The 20,810-nt window shown below is 44.9% G+C and overlaps 1 protein-coding gene across 2 annotated transcripts in view; it reads right to left on the bottom strand.

Moving 5' to 3' along the window:
- The window catches only part of SAMD4A (sterile alpha motif domain containing 4A), a 206,769-nt gene extending 187,232 nt beyond the window's left edge, over positions 1–19,537 (bottom strand). For both annotated transcript variants that reach the window (XM_059182141.1, XM_059182142.1), the window contains exon 1: positions 19,342–19,537. In XM_059182141.1, the coding sequence (XP_059038124.1) occupies positions 19,342–19,537 (196 nt within the window). The remainder of the gene's footprint in view (positions 1–19,341) is intronic.
- Between the last annotated feature and the right edge of the window lie 1,273 nt (positions 19,538–20,810).

Below are 20,810 nucleotides of genomic sequence, written 5' to 3'. Positions count from 1 at the left end.
AAATAATTCATTCAACAAATATTTATTGCATACCTGCAATATTTGATGTTCTCCTCCTGATGCTGAGAAAAAGCAGTCAACAAAATCGACAACACCCTTCTTTCATGGGCTTTACATTCTAGTGGGGGGGTGGTTCAGATGACAGATACATAACGTAATACTTCTTACAGTGATAAACATGATGCCTAAAATAAATCAGGGTAAGGGTTTTAAAGAGGGTGGTCAGGAAGACTTCTCTGAGGAGAGTACAAAGACCTGAAGGACATGAAGAAGGGATCCATGTAGACATCAGAGGGAATCAGAGGGAACTCCTGTCTTATTTGAAAACTAAAGTTAACATATATCATGGTTAAAATAAATCAAAGGAATGGACTTTGCTTTCAAATGAAGGAAGAGAAAATGTCTTGCCTACAGCTGTATCCTCATCTTCTAACATGGTATGTGTTCCTTCCCATATAAAATAGTTCTGGGGCACCTGGGTGGCTCAGTCGGTTAAGTGACTGCCTTCAGATTGGGTCATGATCCTGGAGTCCTGGGATGGAGTCCCACATCGGGAGTCTGCTTCTCCCTCTGACCCTCCCCCTTCTCATGCTCTCTCTCAATCTCTCTCCCAATTAAATAAAATTTTAAAAATAGTTCTGAATGCCACAAAATAAAAATTCTGAAAAAAATGAATGACACAAACCACCTTATTACCACCTGGAAAGACATATGTCCTCCCCATATTGAGAATCACTAGCTCTAACTGATGTTAATATCATTTGGCCTCAAATAAATTTGCTTACAGTTGAGTCTTGCTACTTCAATTGGTAACATTAGTTTGATGCTGAAAATATCGGAAAAATAACAACATGGAAAATCCAATATTAAGTATCCACACTACATATGGCGATAAGATTCTCACACACTGGAGTGAAGAAATGAGCTTTTTGACCCAGCAGGTGTCTACAAATCAGAAAACCATCCGTTTTGATTGGCCCATAGCTGTCATTGTTTCTATCGATCTCTCGGCATTCCTGAGAGGAGTACACAAATTGTCTGTCTTTAGAAAATTTCACACACAATGACTCATTGATCCCTTTTAACTTTCATCCCACCTCTAATGTGTCTTAAGTTGGCATAAAATAAACCAAACTCTAATATGAGGACTTTCTAGCATAAAGTACTAATTTGAGCTCTTTGACATAGTGTTCAGACAATGTAAATACAGAAATGTCTTCTTAATATATAAGCTGTATACATTTTAACAACTTAAAACCTTCCTGAGAGGATTAAAGGAAAACTGAGCAGTTACCTCTTTCTTCCTTCTGGAAAACTAAATGACATCACACAAAGGGAGAAAAATAAGCTTTTGATAGAAATATCACTTGCTCTCAAAACTCATTTTCCTATCAACAGGCTGCATCATAATTTAGCACTTCCCAGCACAGTCACACTATAAGAATGGAAAGGAAAAAAAAAAAAAACAAAAAACCAACACATGTAAGAAAGAGTCCTCATAAATTAGAAAGTAAAAACAGATGCCCTCACGGAAAAGGAGACAGAGAATAAAAACCACAACTGGATCATAAATATAGGAAAAAGTACCATTAAATAAATGCACCTGAAAATAATAAGTCTATCAAAAAGAGGTATTGTGTTTGTTTTTAATGATAGCCATTTCAGAAAAAAGGGTACAGGAAGTCAGTACTTAAATGTTCGCAGGAACGTTCATTGGGCCAAACCTTCAGAAGGACGATATGGTTAACACACGATATACAAAATTCTAAGAGTGTATGACCCAGAAATTGTACTTAAAGGCATAGATCCAAGGTAATAACCGTGTTTTAAAGGATGTTTACCACAGCATTGCGAGCAACCGGAAATACCCTGAAGGACCATGGGAGGCACAACTGTACTGTGAGAAGCCATACAGTCACTAAAAATATTGTTGTAAGACAATTCATGGCAATGCAGCAATATATGAATGACATACTTGGTTTAAACAGACAGTTTAAATAAGATTTTTTCACAGAACAGCACATAAACACGTATCTACTACTACAATACGGTCATGTGGTCTTAATTTTGTGTATGCATGTAAACAAATTTATTTGTGTATGTGTGCTGGGAAAGAAAACAAAAAGAATTCCATAAAAGGAAGAACAGGATCATAGGTGCTAATTGATGTGATTTTCTCCCTTTTTCAATTTTTCTATCATCGGAACACAATTCTTCCCAAGAACGTTGTCTTCTGAAGAACTTTTCTACCCAATTTGCTAGGACCTGATTTGCACAATTTGATAAATCTTTTCAGACACAGAAGAAAGTATACTTAATAAAATAGACCTCTCAGTAGTAGTTTTCATGTCAAACTCCATCTCATCCATTCAATGCTTCTAATTCTCTATATTCTAATCTGATCTGGTATAAACTTAGCTTAGAACATTTATTTTAATCAGAAAGCATGTTAACAATTGTGTTGCCAAGCAATTGGGAAAAGGGCAGTAACTGAAAGATCTTCTATTTCCAATAATTAAATCATATTAGAAGTTAAGTAACATCCCAAACATAATTATCTAGTACATTTCATCAAACAAATTTTACTTTGAGTGCTCACTGTTTGCTAAGCACTGGACCGATCATTAATTTGACAGAGCCTTCTTCAGTACCTTGGACCCGAGATAAAAGAAAATTCAAGTCTAGGGGGTTAATCTGAACAGTTGCCCTTAAGCCTAAAGCCCAGGAGAACAGTTCCTCTGGTAAAAATTCCTCTGCTGCATAAAGAAGACTCTGGATGCTTTATCCCTCAGCTGCTATGTCTTATCTGTAAGCTTTCCAACTCCTGCACATGCAAGACACCCCACCCTGAACCCAAACCTCAACACTGAAATACAATTTGCCAAAGATGAAGTCAGCCTAGCACTTAATCACAATTCCAACGGTAAAATAATGCTGTGCTTTATTCGAATCACATTTCAGTGAAAGCAGGCCAACCGAAGCCACCTGTTACTTGCATAGACCCCTCTTTTAGTAGCTCGGCAACAAAATACTATAAATATTCATTCTTTATGAAATTGCTCAAAGGTCACTTTGAAGGGGAAGGTTATCAATGGGACAGCTGGCAATAAACTAGCTGTCTTTAAAGACTCCACACCTGCATTTTAAAGGGCACTGGTAATCGAGAACATTGTAATACACTGTTACTACATCGGTGGGGAAAGTTACTGGAAAATATTACCAAGTGTGTAATTTCTAAGACCATTATATTTGATAATTTAACCGTGAACATCATCATCATTTAAATTCTATAAAATACTATTTGCCTGAGCAGCGAGCTCCTCTTTTCAAAAAGTTCACTGAATAATATCGGTGTTACGAATAACCTCCTTAACCCGCAGGAGCAACAGCCTAGATTTCCAACAGCTGTCAAAATAGATTCCAGTATCCATTCTACTCAAGTGTGTTAGGAGAAGATCTTAAAACTGTCAGGAGTGTCAGGATGCTGGTAACTTAGTATAACATGTAACCCAGACGACTCCACCAACTGACAGAGAAATGGAGAAAGCTTGAAGCAGCTCCAAGAGAAAAGCTCATTCAAAGAGAGAAGGACGAGGAGGAGAGCAGGTCCGCGAACAGGCCAAGTCCCAGCTCCACGCTCTGACCCAGTGGCTTTTACCTAAGGGGAGCTACAGAACAGAATTCTGAAAAGATGTGGCATTCATTCCTGGAACAGAGGAACATGTCCTAGGGGCCCCGCATGCTGCGGGTACCAGGGCCATTGCTCGTTTAGGGCAGAGTTGCCAGATACAGCAAATAAAAACATGGGACCCCCGGTTAACCTTGACCTGCAGACCCATCACGAAGAGTTTCTGAGCACTGTGCATGCTATAAGCGTGCTCCCATGGCTCACAGGGTATCAGCAGTCCAAAGGTAACTGGACATCCTATGCAAAGGTCTTCAAACACGTCTCTTCCCTTTGGGAGCCAACGTTCCAGTGCAGGATATTGGTATAAAAAGGTAAACATTTTGAACTTGTTGTTTTTAAAAATGTACTCTCCTGTACATTTCACCAGGATTCACTAATTCTTCATCTTTGTTCACCTTTTAAATAACCGTTTGAGAGTAAGTTGTAGACATCAGGTTCCTTTATCCCAAGACTTCAGTACACATCTCCTAATAATAAGGACATCTTCTGATGTGACCAAGGTCTAATTTTATTAAGAAAAGTCAAAATTGTATATGTTATCCTTATTATCCCCTAAAATGGATAGAGTCCACACTTAAACTTCACCAGTTGTCCCACTATCCTTTATGGCAATGCCCCCCTCCCCCCAACCTAGGCTCCATTCCAGAACCTCCTGTTGCACTTAGGTGTCCCCTCTGTTGATTTCCTTTGCTCTGGGAGAGTTCCTCAGCTAACACAGTAACTGCAATCCAGCATGCCAGGTGTTGAGCTGGTGATGTATAGGGGTGGGGGTGAGGGCACTGGGTACCATGGGACATCTTCTTCTCTTGCCTTCACCCACCCATATCCATTCTACCTAAGGACCAAACCATACTGATGTTTTAACTCTTGAGGAGTTCAACAAAATATCCAAGCATTTTCTCCCTAATTGGAAAAAAAAATGCAAGCATTTCTCTGAGAGTCTCACCCTCTCTCTCAAGGAGAAAAGGGGAGAATCTGAAAGAAAACCAACAGCAGCAATTCACCTCCAAATTACCTCTACAATACTATGAACCCAACATACGCACACGATTGTTTCCCTGTAACCCACCCGTGGCGTAATATCAGAATCACACACGAGGTTCAAGTTCAACCTTACGGATCACAATTTCAATATTTCAACTGTGTTCAGATCATCGGCAAGTACCACAATAATCTGGAAAATGTGCTAACACAGCTCATTCTGCCACAGAAAGGAAATGTGAGAATAGGGAGGTTTTGTTAAATACAAATGACAAGAAACCATTCTCCTCTTTCTACTAAAATTTTGTTCGGTGACAGGTAAAGGCAGAAGTAATATTAAAGAATAAAAAGCCAAGCATAATATTTTCTTGTTTAGCTGAGGTACACAAAAATATGCAAAAGTTCCCCACTCAATGGCTTTAAGTTGAATAATAACTTTTTTTTTTTTTTTTAAATATTTATTTATTTATTTATTTGACAGAGAGAGATCACAAGTAGGCAGAGAGGCAGGCAGAGAGAGAGAGAGGAGGAAGCAGGCTCCCTGCTGAGCAGACAGCCCGATGCGGGACTCGATCCCAGGACCCTGAGATCATGACCTGAGCCGAAGGCAGCGGCTTAACCCACTGAGCCACCCAGGCGCCCTGAATAATAACTTTTATGAGGAGTTCCTTCTTTAATACTAAAACAAAACAAAACCCAAACTGTAATTATCAACAGATTTTCAAAGAATCTAGGCCTGCCAGTTTATGCATAGAATCCCTATGCCTCAACGACTTCTTGAACACTCATAGTGTCATATCTGAAGGCAGGAGTATCATGGTCACAACACAGCATTTTAGGGAGCTTTTCCCCAAAAGACGTTCTTTAGCAATGACATCAAAGTCCTTCACGCTCAAAGAGAATGCACCCAATGACCTAATCAACTGAACGGATGAAAGTGGACACCAACAGAACTTTGACAAGTGACAGCCAGGCCAGGAGCCGCTTCACCAACCAGTGAATGACATCCCTCCCGTAGGCATGGGGACAGTCATGAACAACAGCCTGCTCTCTGCTGGGATTTAGAGTGACTCCAGCGTGGCTGAGTCGGATTCCCCGTAAACATCATGGAACTGTGATGATGCTGAAATAAAGCCCAAACTTTCTACACTGTTACTCTCTGGTGTTTCAAAATATGAATGCCAGTCATCTTCCAATAAAAATGAATCTGTGCTTTACTGTGAGTAAAGAAAACGGAATGGGTTGTGGACCTGAATTCGAGGAGACCAACCCGATGAACAGCCTTTGACACTCAAGTAAATAGAGCATCCAATAATCCTTGAATGGGGTGACTGCAGCAGCCACAGAAAGTGACACGATACCAAGTTCTAGGTCATAGATGGTCAGAAGGTGACGGTGGGTAACAGCAGAACTTCCTCACCAGCAGGTACCCCCAGCTGACCTGAGTCTTCCCCAATCTTCAACAGAGGGGCTGGCATAGTTAAAGTCTCTCCCACCTCCTGAATTCTATGCTGTTCGAAAATAAAATAAGGGGGATTCACTCTTACTCCAACTGTAACATGTGTTTTCTTAAACTAATCTTCAGAAATTTTCCACCATTTACAAACAATGGGAGAGCTTGTTTTAATTTACAGCCCTCAAGTTGGTGCTTTGCCCAATTCCAGATCCTAAGGAGATCCTGACCCAGCTCATCAATTGCTAGCTTGTCAACGTCAAGGATGCCATGAGCTATTAGATAACACATTCCTCATTCTTTCCTCTCTGCAGCCTGCCGAGCCTGTTTCCTTCCCCAAGTCCTGCCCGTTCATGCACAGGCGGCAGAAGCCTCCGTTCCACGAGTCTTTCTTACAGGAAGGGAAATGTCTGAATCGATGCTTTTTGCTAATTAAGAAAAAAAAAATGCCAGTGGAAAGAAGAAGCCAAACTGTATCAAGCTACAAAGCATTAAAATGGACAAGCCACAAAGAATTCTTCCCAGATTAGATTTCTAAAATATTAGAGGGAAACCTATTAAAATTATCATTAAATATCCTTACGTACTTTTCATTTAACCGCCAACATATTTATTTACCTAAGAACTGGAAGAGCCCTGCAGCGTTCAGGTGGTGGTGAGGATTCAACACGGGCCTTCGGAACAGAAACTCCTCAGGGACCTTAGTACCTTTCCAACGGCTCTCAACCTAAGCTCCTTCATCCAGAAAATGGAGATAAGATCTGCTTTGTGGATTTACATAATTTTGAAGCCAGTTAATAAGCACTCACTATGTGCTAAACTCTGGGTCATAAGCACATTATCTAATTATTGAAATATAGTGCATTTAATTTTTACAACCATCAGTTCTGCTCCTTTGTATCATTCATCTGTTCAATAACTGGAGATGGCATCTGAGTATATGTGTAGCTATCTGCACAGTGCCCAACACATTGAAAGTGCTTCTTTAAAAAAACAAGGGTGGTTCAGTAGGTTGGTTAAGCATCTGCCTTCGGCTTGGGTCATGATCTCAGAGCCCTGGGATCAAGCCCTGCGTCAGGCTCCCTGCTCAGCAAGGAGTCTGCTTCTCCCACTGCCCCTCCTCCCATTCGTTCTCTCAATCTCTCTCTCAAATAAATAAAGTCTTTTAAAAAATTTCTATAGTGGCACCTGGATGGCTCAGTGGGTTAAAGCCTCTGCCTTTGGCTCGGGTCATGGTCTTGGGATCGAGACTCGCATCAGGCTCTCTGCTCAGCCGGGAGCCTGCTTCCCTTTCACTCTCTGCCTGCCTCTCTGCCTACTTGTAATCTCTCCCTCTCTGTCAAATAAATGAATAAATAAAATCTTAAAAAGAAAAATTTTATAAAAAGAAAGAAAAGGTAGCTATTACCCTATATATGGTCACTTGTAGAACCCCATGGAGAAAACAAAAAAGATTTAGAGATAGAGATTGCAATTATGAATTAACTCTGCTAATAAGTGACTGACGCTCGCAGGGCTTTATCACTGCTCTGGTGGGACCCAAAAGAAACAAGATCCAATTCAGCTCATCACACCTTCTCTTAAATAGGATGGCCAGATTCATCATAGTGATCTAGCCTAACCTCACTGCCTACTTCAAAAAAGAAAATCACCCTACATATTTCTTTCTTTTTTTTTTTTTTAATTAAGTTTGGGAACCAAAGCGTTAATGTTTATAAGGTTTTGGGGTTTTTTTTTTTAAAGATTTTATTTATTTATTTAACAGAGATCACAAGTAGGCAGATTGGCAGGCAGAGAGAGAGGGGGAAAGCAGGCTCCCCGTCAAGCAGAGAGCCCGATGCGGGGCTCGATCCCAGGACCCTGGGATCATGACCTGAGCCGAAGGCAGAGGCTCAACCCACTGAGCCACCCAGGTGCCCCACCCTACATATTTCTTAAACAAAAGCCACAAATCAGGGACACCAACAGGCCAAGAAGTACAGAAGGAATCCACTGGAAGCAATCTGAAGGAGGCCCTTAAGACCACTCATACAGTCTCTCTCTCTTTCTCCTCTGCTCCCAACAGCTTTGTTATTCGTATCTTTATTTCTGATATGCCTAAGCCATAGAATCTTAAGGTTAGAAGGAACTCTGGAGGTTATCAAGGAGGTCATAGTTTCTTTTTTTAAAGAAACCCATGGAGTGGGGGGTGCGCCTGGGTGGCTCAGTCATTAAGCCTCTGCGTTCAGTTCAGGTCATGATCCCAGGGTCCAGGGATAGAGCTCCACATCAGGCTCTCTGCTCAGTGGGCAGCCTGCTTCCTCCTCTCTGCCTGTCTCTCTGCCTCCTTGTGATCTCTGTCAAATAAATAAATAAAATCTTAAAAACAACAACAACAAAAAACAACCATGGGGTCCCTACAGTGGAGAAGCACGTGGGATTGTCTGGAAGTGAGACTGCTTGTTTCCTCCCTGACCAAGGGAATAATGAGAGTTCCTACCTCATTTCATAGGGTTGTTGGGATGCGTGCCCGGGATAATGGATGCAAAGAATTCAGGATCGTGCCTGGCGCACAGCACGCACTCCATAACAAGGAGCGGGTCTCATGCAGAAGCATTACTCGGTGTCTGGCGCTGTCCTGAATGCTCACCCACCCCCAGTGAAAAGCCAGCCTCCACCTCCTCCACCTCCTACAGCAACTAAAGCCACTGTCCAGGAGCTCTAACCATCAGAAAATTTTACTTTGAGCTAAACTTCAGCTTCCATATATTATCCTCTACACGGATACTGAATTAAAGCCCTCAGCTCCAAGCCAGACTTCCAAGGGACCAATGACAGTTGTCATGGTCTCTGCCCACCTTCTTCTCCAGCCTTCTTCAAGTGTCCCCCGAACTGCTCTCTGGACTCAAGGGACAGTCTGGCCGGCAGAGAAGACCTGTTTCTAAAGACAATATTATTATACACTATATTAAACATACAATGTATTAGTAAAGGTTCAGTGGCTTTGGGGCAACCGCATCGTGCCGTTATTCATTCTGAACTCGAAGTCTACTGAAAGCGAGAAGTCCTTTTCCTGCACACTACTGTGGGGTCGTCCCTCTTCGGGCTGGGGTCTGGGGGATACGAATGTAAGGGCTCTGCCTACAGGGATTTCAGACTGATCCTGTTACATTCAAGTATTTTGGCTCATGAATCAGTCACCAGGTGCCTGGTTGTCCCTCTAGGTTCATCCATGGATTTGATAACTACACCTGGGCTTACGCTGTAGTCCTTGTCATAGCCACCAGCCTTGGGCGGGTGTGACCTGACAGCGCCACGCCTCAGTTGTACCACTTCTCTCCAGCTTTCTGCCTTCTGGCTTCTCTGTCACCCCAGTGTGGGACCCTGGGAAAGACTCAGCACTCACGATGTGCAAACTGGGTAATGCAGAGACTTGGTACCCCAGGGAAGCCCTTGACCAAGGGGAGAAGGGAGCCATGGACCAGTGCCACCTTGTCTCTCCCTTCTGAGGCACGGGCAGCAGCAGTGAAGCTGGATGACATAATCCTGTGTTGGCTTTCCCTCCTTCTATTTCTCTCCAGAGTGCCCTCTCCTGTCTCTGGGATCAGTGCCCTAAATAAGCTACCTGAACGACAGCCCCTGCCTAGGGCTCTGCTTTCTTGGGGACCCCAGGCTAAGTCACATGTCAACATGAATAATGATGGCAGACAGAACACGTGAGCTCTGAGGAATGGCACCAAACTCCTCCCTTAAGGCTGACAGCGCCAAGCCAGGCCTGCCTGTCCGTTCCTGATGCCACACTGAGGCCACATAACTAGACTCTGACCCAGCCTCCACATCTCCATTTGATTCAGCAGGAAACAAGGGGATTTGTCAAAGGCTGTGCTAAAATTCAGATAGGGGCTGGCTACCAATTCCTGTGATCTGCCTGGAATACAGAAGTCTCCTGTAGGCTATCTCCCTTCCTTTCCCAATCTCCCATCAAAAAGGAAATGACATTAGTTCTCCACAACCCATTCTTTCCCTTCTTATGAAAGCCAGGCCACTTCCTACTTCCTCATCCAAACACTCGCAAACTGAGACAAGGTTATTTCTCAAGGTTCTCATGATTGCCTTATTCCTTGACCACTCTTCAGAAATTCACAAGTGGTTCCACATTGCCATTTTAGTCACACACATTTCCATCACGTATTTCGTGCACATATGCACACTGACAGAAAAGTATATAATGAAAAGTCAATGTTCTATATGCATTTATGCTGCACACACAAACACTTGAATTCTACTGACAGACCAGGGTGAGCTGCCTCAGAAATTCCGATGATTGTGCTGTATGGGAGTGCGCTGGGGAAGTAGGAAGAGATCTCTCCCATCCGGTCTCTGGAATTAACATTCCTGCTCTTTCCAGCTCAACTTTACAGCCCACAGCATCAGCAAAAAACAAATCTCTCCTGGAGCCTCATTTTCCATGGGACACTGATCATTAGAATGCCTAAATTCCAGCAGGGACACCTCGAAAAAGCTCAGGGAAATGCTACCGCAGAGCCTGGCGCTGCTTTCCTCCAATCCAGACTCATTTCGGGCTGGGGAAGAGACGGTGGGAAAGCCTCTGAGCCAGGGGAAGAAATCATAGTGCTTGGACAGAGATGATTTTCAAACTGCTCTCCTCCGAGTTAGGGTGGGGGAGGGGAGGAGCATCCACTTCCCATAAGCCTTCATGTAAAGTTTCATTTGCAGCAAACAAAACTCTTCTGATTCAAGGCATCCATAAGACGTGAAAGCCAGGGACGCCTGGGTGGCTCAGTTGGTTAAGCAGCTGCCTTCGGCTCAGGTCATCATCCCAGCGTCCTGAGATCGAGTCCCACATCAGGCTCCTTGCTCAGCAGGGAGCCTGCTTCTCCCTCTGCCTCTGTCTGCCATTCTGTCTGCCTGTGCTCGCTCTCTCCTTCTCTCTCTCTGATAAATAAATAAAATCTTTAAAAAAAAAAAAAAAAAAGACGTGAAAGCCAGTGCACCAATCACCTCTAAATAACTTTCCATCTCTAATCAGTCTATGATCTTTCCACTCAAAGAGTGGTCCACAGACCTGCAGCAGAATCACCTGGGACTTTACTGGAAATACAGACCTTGGGGCGCCTGGGTGGCTCAGTGGGTTAAGCCTCTGCCTTCGGCTCAAGTCAAGATCTCAGGGTCCTGGGATCAAGCCCCACATGGGACTCTCTGCTCAGCCTCCTCCTCTCTCTCTGCCTGCCTGGGTGCCTACTTGTGATCTCCCTCTCTCTGTCAAATAAATAAATAAATAAAAATTTAAAACAAACTAAAGAAAGAAATACAGACCTCCTCAATGAGAGTCTTCAGTCTAACAAGATCCCCAAATGATTTATGAGCACATTATATTTTGAGAACTAGTCTAAGCCACTTATGCCTTTTCCTACACATGTTCAAAATGTTTCTGCTGAACACGAGTTCTAATCAAGATAACATCTAAAAGTACTCTGCTGGGAGGAGCCAAGAGAACTATGACTAAGTCTCATAATTTTATGGCTAATATTAGGAATAAAAATATTAGGGGAACAGATATTTCATTTAAATGTTAGAGATCGGGGCGCCTGGGTGGCTCAGTGGATTAAGCTGCTGCCTTCGGCTCAGGTCATGATCTCAGGGTCTTGGGATCGAGTCCCGCATCGGGCTCTCTGCTCAGCAGGGAGCCTGCTTCCCTCTCTCTCTCTCTGCCTGCCTCTCTGTCTACTTGTGATTTCTCTCTGTCAAATAAATAAATAAAATCTTTAAAAAAAAAAAAAATAAATAAATAAATGTTAGAGATCACATGGGTGCCTGGGTGGCTCAGTGGGTTAAGCCTCTGCCTTCAACTCAGTTCATAATCTCAGGGTCCTGGGATCAAGCCCCACATGGGGCTCTCCACTCAGCGGGGAGCCTGCTTCCCTCTCTCTCTCTGCCTACTTGTGATCTCTCTCTGTCAAATAAATAAATAAAATCTTTTAAAAAATAAATAAATGCTAGAGATCACAAAAAAAATTTAAAAAAATTAAATGTTAGAGATCACAGAAGTGTTTGGATTACTCCTGCTATGCAGGAATTCATTCCTGATAAACAACAGACATCACGCTCCCCTATCTCTAACGTAATCATATTCATCCTTCAAAGGCCCAGGAAGTCCGCTTTCATGACTCACACAGAGAATCCCCCTATATGTGTGGTTTCCTTTATAAAACTTGCATTACGGATACTACAAAGGCAAGAAGTGCAAGAGTCTTAAAGCACTTCGTTTCAAATGACACGTTCAGGTTTATTCCTTCTGCTCATTACTTCTTGGACTACCCAGCCCACCCTGTTCTATTCCTTCCATTCAGCTCCATATTCGTTCTCTCATGGAAACCCCAGCATGTAGTAACTGTTTATGGTCTAACCATTACATATATTGATGTTTGCTTTACCTTCACAACTCAAATGTAAGTTCCTTGAGAAGAATCATTATACCTGGGGTGCCTGGGTGGCTCAGTGGGTTAAAGCGTCTGCCTTTGGCTCAGGTCATGATCCCAGGGTCCTGGGATAGAGCCCCACACCCGGCTCTCTGCGCAGCAAGGAGCCTGCTTCCTCCTCTCTCTCTGCCTGCCTCTCTGCCTACTTGTGAACTCTGTCTTTCAAATAAATAAATAAAATCTTTAAAAAAAAAAAAAAAAGGAATCATTACACGTAGTTCATGTTTTGACGTGGACCTCGTTCTCTGCTCTGATATTTGGGGAATGAATAGGTCATAAGGAACTTGGTACCACAGTTTCTTTTTTTTTTTTTAAAGATTTTATTTCTTTTTATTTATTTTATTTCACAGAGAGAGAGATCACAAGTAGGCAGAGAGGCAGGCAGAGACAGAGCGGGAAGCAGGCTCCCTGCTGAGCAGAGCCCGATGCGGGGCTTGATCCCAGGACACTGAGATCATGACCTGAGCGGAAGACAGCGGCTTAATCCACTGAGCCACCCAGGCGCCCCGGTACCACAGTTTCTTATCCATTAGTCCTTGCCAGGTACCAGTTGATGGTATCATTTACTGTGTAAAAGAAACCACCAAATTATTTGCTTGATTTTTTCTTTCCCCTAGTAAATCAAGCAAGGAAAACTCTATTACAATGTTGCTATGTGGAGTGGGAACAAATTCCTACAAGTAGCTTATCAGTCCCCAAAGTGATGTGCTCCTGCATAAAAGGAGGCGATTTCGTCCCAAACCCCATGCTGGCCTTTGGGTACAGGCCTCAGAGCAAGGCCCTGGCATTGGACTCACTCACCAAGCCCTCTTGGGCTTTCCCTAAGCTCACCTCTCATTCTGAAAGTTCTGCTTTCTTTGGGAGATCCCTGCCTCAGGCAGCTTACACAGAAGCAAAAAAATAGCTCAGAGGAGACATCTGATTCGGCATCTTAATCTATGTGAACTGGTAAAAGTCAGGAAGGCCTTAGAAAGAATGATTGGGAGGAAGGGAAAAGAAGGAACCGGCTAAAACCTCAAGGCAACAGTTCTCTTTTAAAAAGAAAACAAAAACAAAAACAAAAAACCACACCTTTCCTGGCAGATGAGTTCCACAGAACACTTCACTCAGAGATGCAGACCTCTGAATTTCTCCTCAGATCACGGAAGAGAAGTATTTTGCCTTCTCTGGTGTTGTCACGGCTCTCTTTAGAATCACACCTGTGCAGGATATACTGGGAAGTTTCCGGCTACTTCTCAAGCCCCTGTGACCCTCATTTCACCCCGCTTTGTTTATTGAAATGTAAACACACCGATGGTAGCTGTTAAGTTTGTCTACCTCTCACTCGCTTTCACAGGACCTGCTTATGACACATATGCCGTTGCCTGAAGCCCTTGAGCACGGAAGCTGAACAGCCAAATCCAAGTGCTTCACAACAGAGAGCATAAACGTGCGTGACCGGCCACCTGTCATGCTAGACCAACCCATAGAAAATGACACCTTCGGTGTAAAGTGCTTCAGATATAAAGTCCTTACACATTTTGTTCAACAAAACGACTTCTGCTTTTCACATTCACCAACTGGAAGGGAAATAAAAGCATCACCAAGTTATGTAGGAACAGTGGGCCAGGGTCAATTTTTTTTTAGGACCCAACATGATAAAGAATAGAAGAAAGCTGACATGCAGAAGGTGGAGGGAGGTAGACTTGTATCTTTTCGGGGGCCTAGTCATCTTCACTCTCTTCTTGATCATCTTTTCGAGAAAAAGAGTTCCTCTCATCTCCAATTCATATTCCACATTCCACATCCACTGGAGGCAATCCCACATAAGTGAGAGGCAAACTGAAGCCATGCAGCATAGAAGAGGTCCTCAGTGGATTATTAACAAGTAACTTCTGGACAATAACAAGGTTTTATGAGCTCCATTTTACAGATGGGAAAACTGAGCCTCAGAAAGTAACTGACTAGCCCACTCTTATTTCAAAATCCATACTCTAAGAATCCCTTACAACAGATGCCCTCCCATGGATATAATAAATGCCCACCTGGACAGTATCTTTTTTTCATCTCCACATCCATCCTTTCTCCTCCCCCACAGATCAATGCTGAGAGCAACAAAACTGTCCAGAGCTGACGATGCCACCAGGTGACCAAAATGGAAATGGAAATGAACCACACTTGACCTCATTTCTCCCTTTGTGCCTCTCAGAGGATCATGCAAATACTAGAAGCTCCTTCCCCAAAGTGTACAAATACACACACACCCCTTCCATCTTCTACTTCCTTTCCTAAAATCCTTCTTGGGCTTTCTAACATCTCTCCAGGATTGAATCCAAACATCCTAGGCTGGCAAATCCCACACACCCGCAGCTTCTGTTTTAACTTTCGCCTCCTCATGGTCAACATTCTGCTCTCCTCTAGCCACCCTGAACTCACTATTTCCTGCACAAGCCCCTTCAAGAGGCAACATTCTTATCAAAGCTATCCCTTCTGCTTGAAAAATGCCTTCATGCCTACTCTTTACAATTCTTTGGACACACTGAACCAACTCCTAGTCACCCTTCAAAATTCAACTCAAACATATCTCCTTTCCAGTAAAATGTTCTCAGATTCCCCTAGACAATTAATTAGCTGCTAGGTTCACAATGCTCCCAGAAGCCCTTCCTCCACCTTCTTTATTCCCATAATTGTGCTTCAGCACAATGATATTGTATTAGTCATTTATTCGACACTGGGCATCTATGGACCAGGCTCTGAAATAAAGCAAGGCACCTGTGCCCCACACTGCATAACACAGGGGCAGGAAAGTAGTAGGCAATCAGAAAATGAATGTTGAATGAATAAGGGAAAGGAAGAACTACACACAAGGTCTCCTCCAGGATCATCAGGAAAATCTCCATCCTCTGCTTTCCTTTGACTCCATCTGTGATCTAAAAACAAGCACCCTGGGGTATGGCATACCCACACTGTGGAAACCAAACACCATAAAAATCACAGAGTCAACATCTTCATCCTCAAATGAAAGTAAATGGGCACAGAGGTCCTTGTACAATTTCCACAGCTGGTTTTGTCTCAAGCACTGCCATTTCAGATCATCTTTTCTGTTGTATTAATTATAAGTAAAGCAACAATCTTTTTGCCATTTATTTACCACAAACATATGCAACTGCCCCAGAGTATGCACTGTTTTGGAAGTCTTCATGGATTCACTTGTGACCCTCCATTTGTAAAACTGTTTCCACCGCAAAACATATTTCAAGTCCAAATGACAAAAGTCATGAATAAACAATGCCATGCAACCTATTTTTCTTTAGGAAACTGCAAATAAAGCCAGTGGGTTCCATTTTTGCCATTTTAATGCATCAAAGGAATTGTTAGCCCCAGAAACACTCACCTACAAACTGAGGCTGGCCGGAAGTCTCATGGTTAATCTGGGTTGGTGGTCAAAGTGCACTAAAATCTACGATTTTCAGGGTTCTGGAATTCAGCCTCTACTTAGGAAGGTGACCATTAGCAATACCCATTGGTAAATCTAGAAGGGAAACACACACACACACACACAAGCCCACAGGGATGGATTCAACCATTTTTTTGGATCTCACATGACCATGAACTCAAGGCAAAGGATAAACCAGTGAACCCCTAAATTCTCAATAAGTGCTAAATTTAAGAGACTAAAAAGTTAGTATCAAAATACATCCCACAGATCTCAAACAAGCCATGCTTAACGTGAAAAACTCTCTCTCTCTCTATTTAAAGTCAGTCCTGGAGAAAACAGAGCCAAGTTCATACTATGACTAATTAAATTTTTTATTATACTGAGATCATGCCTTAGATAGGAATTTAGTTCCCATCCAGCAAGGTTTAAAATCTCTCAACACCAAAAGAAATATATGCTTTTTAATTGATGATCACAAAGTACAGTAAGTGATACATGATGATTTTGGTATAGGAAACCCCAGCCAGCCAATGAATGAGTCATTCCACACAGCCTAGTTTTCTGAATGGGTAAGAGCTTTACACACCAAAACCGCCTTGGAGGTTAATTATCTTGAGTGTCAATATTTTCAAAGTTTATGGCATATTTCCTTCTCTTCTCAAAGACTGTACTTGAAAGCATACCTTTTGGTAGTTCACGCTCATTCATGCTAAACAGTAATTACTGATTTACATTATTACAGAGTAATGCCTGCAAGATCAATTGAGCGTTTCTATCCTGACATATCCAAACCTTAGGGCTTCTGCTCCCAATTCTTGTGTCGAAAGTAAGAATGCTTCTATCACTTTCCCGGTGGCCAACCTGTCTAGGGTCACCTTGCACTGCTGGTGACAGCAGCCCCTCATCCCATTCTAAAGGTGCTACCCCTAAGAGACTATGGATTAATTTTTCCCATTAAAAAAATTGTTAGGACTGTTGTCTAAAACAAGAGTAAGTATGTTCTGAGAAAGGGTTTGAAATATTCTCCCATAATTTCTGCCCTCTATTCTGATTGCCGGGTGGACACTTTTGCCCCTTTCCTGGCTCTTGGCTAGGTTCCAGGTACGTGAGAGAGTCATACTCCAGACATGGATGGATAATGACAAAGCTTGATGTTCTTTATGATCCTCCTAGAGAAGTAAATCGACTCAACACACACCCTTACTAATGAATTTCTGTCCTGGCCATACAACAAAGTGAGTGTGAAGTTTTCCAAGGAAGCAAAATCAGGTGGAATGATTAATTCCGAAACTGGAAAAGGGTCCCTGTCTTACATAATGGCTCTAGATTTGGTATCCCTATGGCATTTGGCAATAGGAACAGGTAGGCTTACACAAGTTAAGTGTAGTGAGATAAAATTTGGGGTGGGGGGGAATTACCAAGTGACTTTTAAAAACTCAGAGAAATTCATTTTTCTCTTGGTTTATTCAATGGCAAGGTTTTTAAAACGAGCAACTTCTTTTTGCACCACACGTTGAATGCTTTCACTTACTGAACTGCTGCTACGTGGGGGAAAAGTCTCCTTTAACTCGAAGGGTAAAAATGTTGCTCTAACATTTGAGTCACCTAAAGATTCATTACCATTCTTTGAAATAGTCCCTACAAGCGGTGAAGTCAAGCATTGGACATCAATGGCTATACTGAAATCCCCTGCATTCTCTAACACCTGAAAGTTTACATAACCTTGTTTGTCAAACCTGAGAAAACAAAATTGAGCTGCTGAACCAGGCCACCCTGTCATATCAAGGACAGAAGTCAAGAGAGTAGATCATCCCTTTTCCTCGTTATGCTTCCACACCCTTATGAAGGAGGCTGGTCCTTCAGCTATTTATAAATGTGGAACTGAACAGAAAGGGTCCCCCCCCCCACTGCCACCCCTGTAAGGGGGTAGGCTGTCTGGGCTCTGGCTAAATCCCAGTGGGGCCTGTGTGATCTCTCTCATGTGGCCTTCCACACCTGGCAGCACAGGGACCTCTGGGTCCAGTCCTGTCTGGTTAAGAAAAGGGCTGTGAGGATTTCCCGGCTCACTTCCAGCCTATGACCCTATATATGGAAACATCCCATCCAAGGGTTTTCAGCCTCATGAGCACCACACCAGGGAGGAGGAGTGAGGAGGAGGCCAGCTCTCCTCTTGCTGCCCAGACAGCACACTCACTCACTCTGGTGTCTCCCAGGCCCTGCTGCCCTGGACTGGACCTTGTCATCCAAAGGCAGCCCAGACCTCTGCTGAGTCTTGCAGACTGGTGGCTTTAACATGGAACAGCTGGAAGAAGACCCTGCATTCTTTCCTCTGCGTAAACACTGGGGGCTCTGTTCACCCTCCTGCTGCAGCATGAACGAAAGAATTTCCCCTATCCAAAATTATACGACCAACAGACCTTTCCCCCATCCCCCATCCTTACCCCCACTTCCCCACCCGAAGATATAATTTCAGTCTGTCACCACCCATACTAGCAAATAGAAAACTGCAGCACGTTCCCAGTATATTCACTTTCTATACTAGTTGAGATGTCTGTAAATACTAGCCAAGTATGAAACAATTGTTATATTCAGTAAAGTTTTCCGACAAAGAGCATGACAGACCCTGATTCACGCCTTCTCTCCGCGGAGACCCTTTCCATAAGATCCTTTCTACAAGATCCATAATCAACACGATAAGGTCGTGATTGGTCAGTATAACCCCATAGAATACAACCTGCAAATATCATTTTAATAGTCTGTAGCGTCACCTGCGTCTGAGTCTGAAGACAGAGCTCTAAAACTGGAATATCCATGGGGGGAAACGAATGATAAAATTGAATTTCCATGTATTCCTCATACAGCCTAATCAAAGCTCGGCTTTCTGAAGGGCAGTCCGGCTTCTTCATGTGTTGCTGAAATCCAGAGAGCCACGTTGCCCAGAAGGAGAAGAAGAAGAAGGGGGTGGGGGGAAAGCCCAGAAAATCCAGACTCTACGTGACCTGACTTACTTATTTCCCAGGAAACTGCATGAGAGAAAAATCAATCATTCATGCTACCGTGGCTACCACACGGAATGGGCTGAAGGAGTTGACAGTGGGCAAAAAACCAAAGCGGCCAGCGGAGGTAAGTGGGCGGCAGGGACGGGGTGGGGGCGGGGAGGTGGTGGTGAGATGCCAAGGGCCCCGGCTCGCGCCCTCCGCGTACCCGCTGGGAGGCGGGCGGGGGCGGGGCCCTGGCCGGAGGCTGGGAAGCAGGAGGGGGTGGGGGAAGGAGGAAGGTGGTGGGGGGGTAACAGGCGGGACTGCCGTGGCCGCGCACTTACCGGGGCTGTTGGCCTCCCCTTCGAGGACGTGCAGCTCGGCGCAGTCGGCCAGCGAGTGCTCCAGGCAGAGCTGAAGGAAGCGGGCCTGGGTCTGGCTCACGCGCTTAAGCAGCGACAGCAGCGCAACAGTCTGCTCGCACTCGTTCCAGCCCTTAAACCAGCCCGCCAGCACCCCGACCTGGTCGCGAAACATCATGGTTAGGGGGCGGCCCTCGGTCTACGAAGCCCCCTCGGCGCCCCAGCCCGCCCCGCCCGCCCCAAAGTTTGGCGGAGCCGCAGCCCCGCGGCCGCCGGAGACGCGTTCCCGTTCCAAGGTGGCTCTGGTGCCCGGACGCTGCAGGTACGGCCTCGGCTCCTGCCTCTGTCGTCTGGTTTCGGTTACGTTCCGGTGGTTCTGGCTGATTTCCCCAGAGAAGATGACAGACAGTGGCACGGAAATGTTTCTTTTTTAAAAAATAACGATTAAAAAAATTCCCCACAAGGCACACAAACTGAAAGAATGCTCTCTTTCCCCCCCTTCTCGCAGCTTCGGGATGGTGATTTCCGGCGTCCCGGGGTCTCTTCCCCGCTGGGCGGCAGCTCGGACCCTTCACACCCGCATTCCCGAGCGGCGATCACCACTGGAAGGAGAGAAAGGCTGCAGTGAGACCTCGGCCAGGGAGAGAGCGCGCCCGGGAAACGAGTGCATCAGAAGGGGCGGGGGGGCGCCCCGCGGGGGGCTGGTCCCCCCCAATTCTGGCAGCCCCCCTCCGAACCCGGATGCGCGAGAGGAGCTATTCCCGTTCTGGGAATCGCCAGAAGGCTCCTTCCCAGGTGCTTGAGGAGACCCCACGGCTTCCTGTTGCTGCCGCCGCCAACCGCTGGTGCTCCCCACACACCCCACCCGGGGTGGCCTCGAGGGCTGAGCCTGCAAACGCCAGCACCAGCAACAGATCCTCGCGCGGAAAACTTGCAATGCGGCTGCGAAGGGGCGCGGGGGTGGGGGTGGGGGCTAATGCAAAACAGAGGCGGAGGGAGCAGCAGCCCGAGTTCCTTCCTCCTCCTCCTTCTCTACCTCCTCCTCCTCCTTCTCTACCTCCTCCTCCTCCTCCTCTACCTCCTCCTCCTTCTCTCCCTCCTCCTCCTCCTTCTTCTCTACCTCCTCCTTTACCACCTCCTCCTCCTCTTCTCCTCCTCCTCCACCTCCCGGAGAAGCAGCCGAGCGGCTGCAGCTCCATCTACAGCAACAGCCAGCATCTCCACCGCCAGGCGCCCCTCTGGATTTAGGCCGTGAGCAGCCGCGGCAGCAGCTCGAGACAAAAATAAACTCCCCACCCAAAGCTCGGAGCCCAGCGGGCGGAGGCGCAGCCGGAGCCCCGGCTCCCCCGCGCCGCGCCGCGCCGCTCCAGCCCATCCGGGAGGTCTCCAAGGGCCTGCTTTGCCCAGAGCGATCAGATGTGTGCGTGCGTGTGCGTTTGTGTGTACGAGCC

Source organism: Mustela lutreola, chromosome 7 (assembly GCF_030435805.1).
Source record: "Mustela lutreola isolate mMusLut2 chromosome 7, mMusLut2.pri, whole genome shotgun sequence".
NCBI lineage: Eukaryota > Metazoa > Chordata > Mammalia > Carnivora > Mustelidae > Mustela > Mustela lutreola.
Note: the sequence above shows the minus strand (reverse complement) of the source record. Positions and strands in the feature narration are given on the sequence as shown.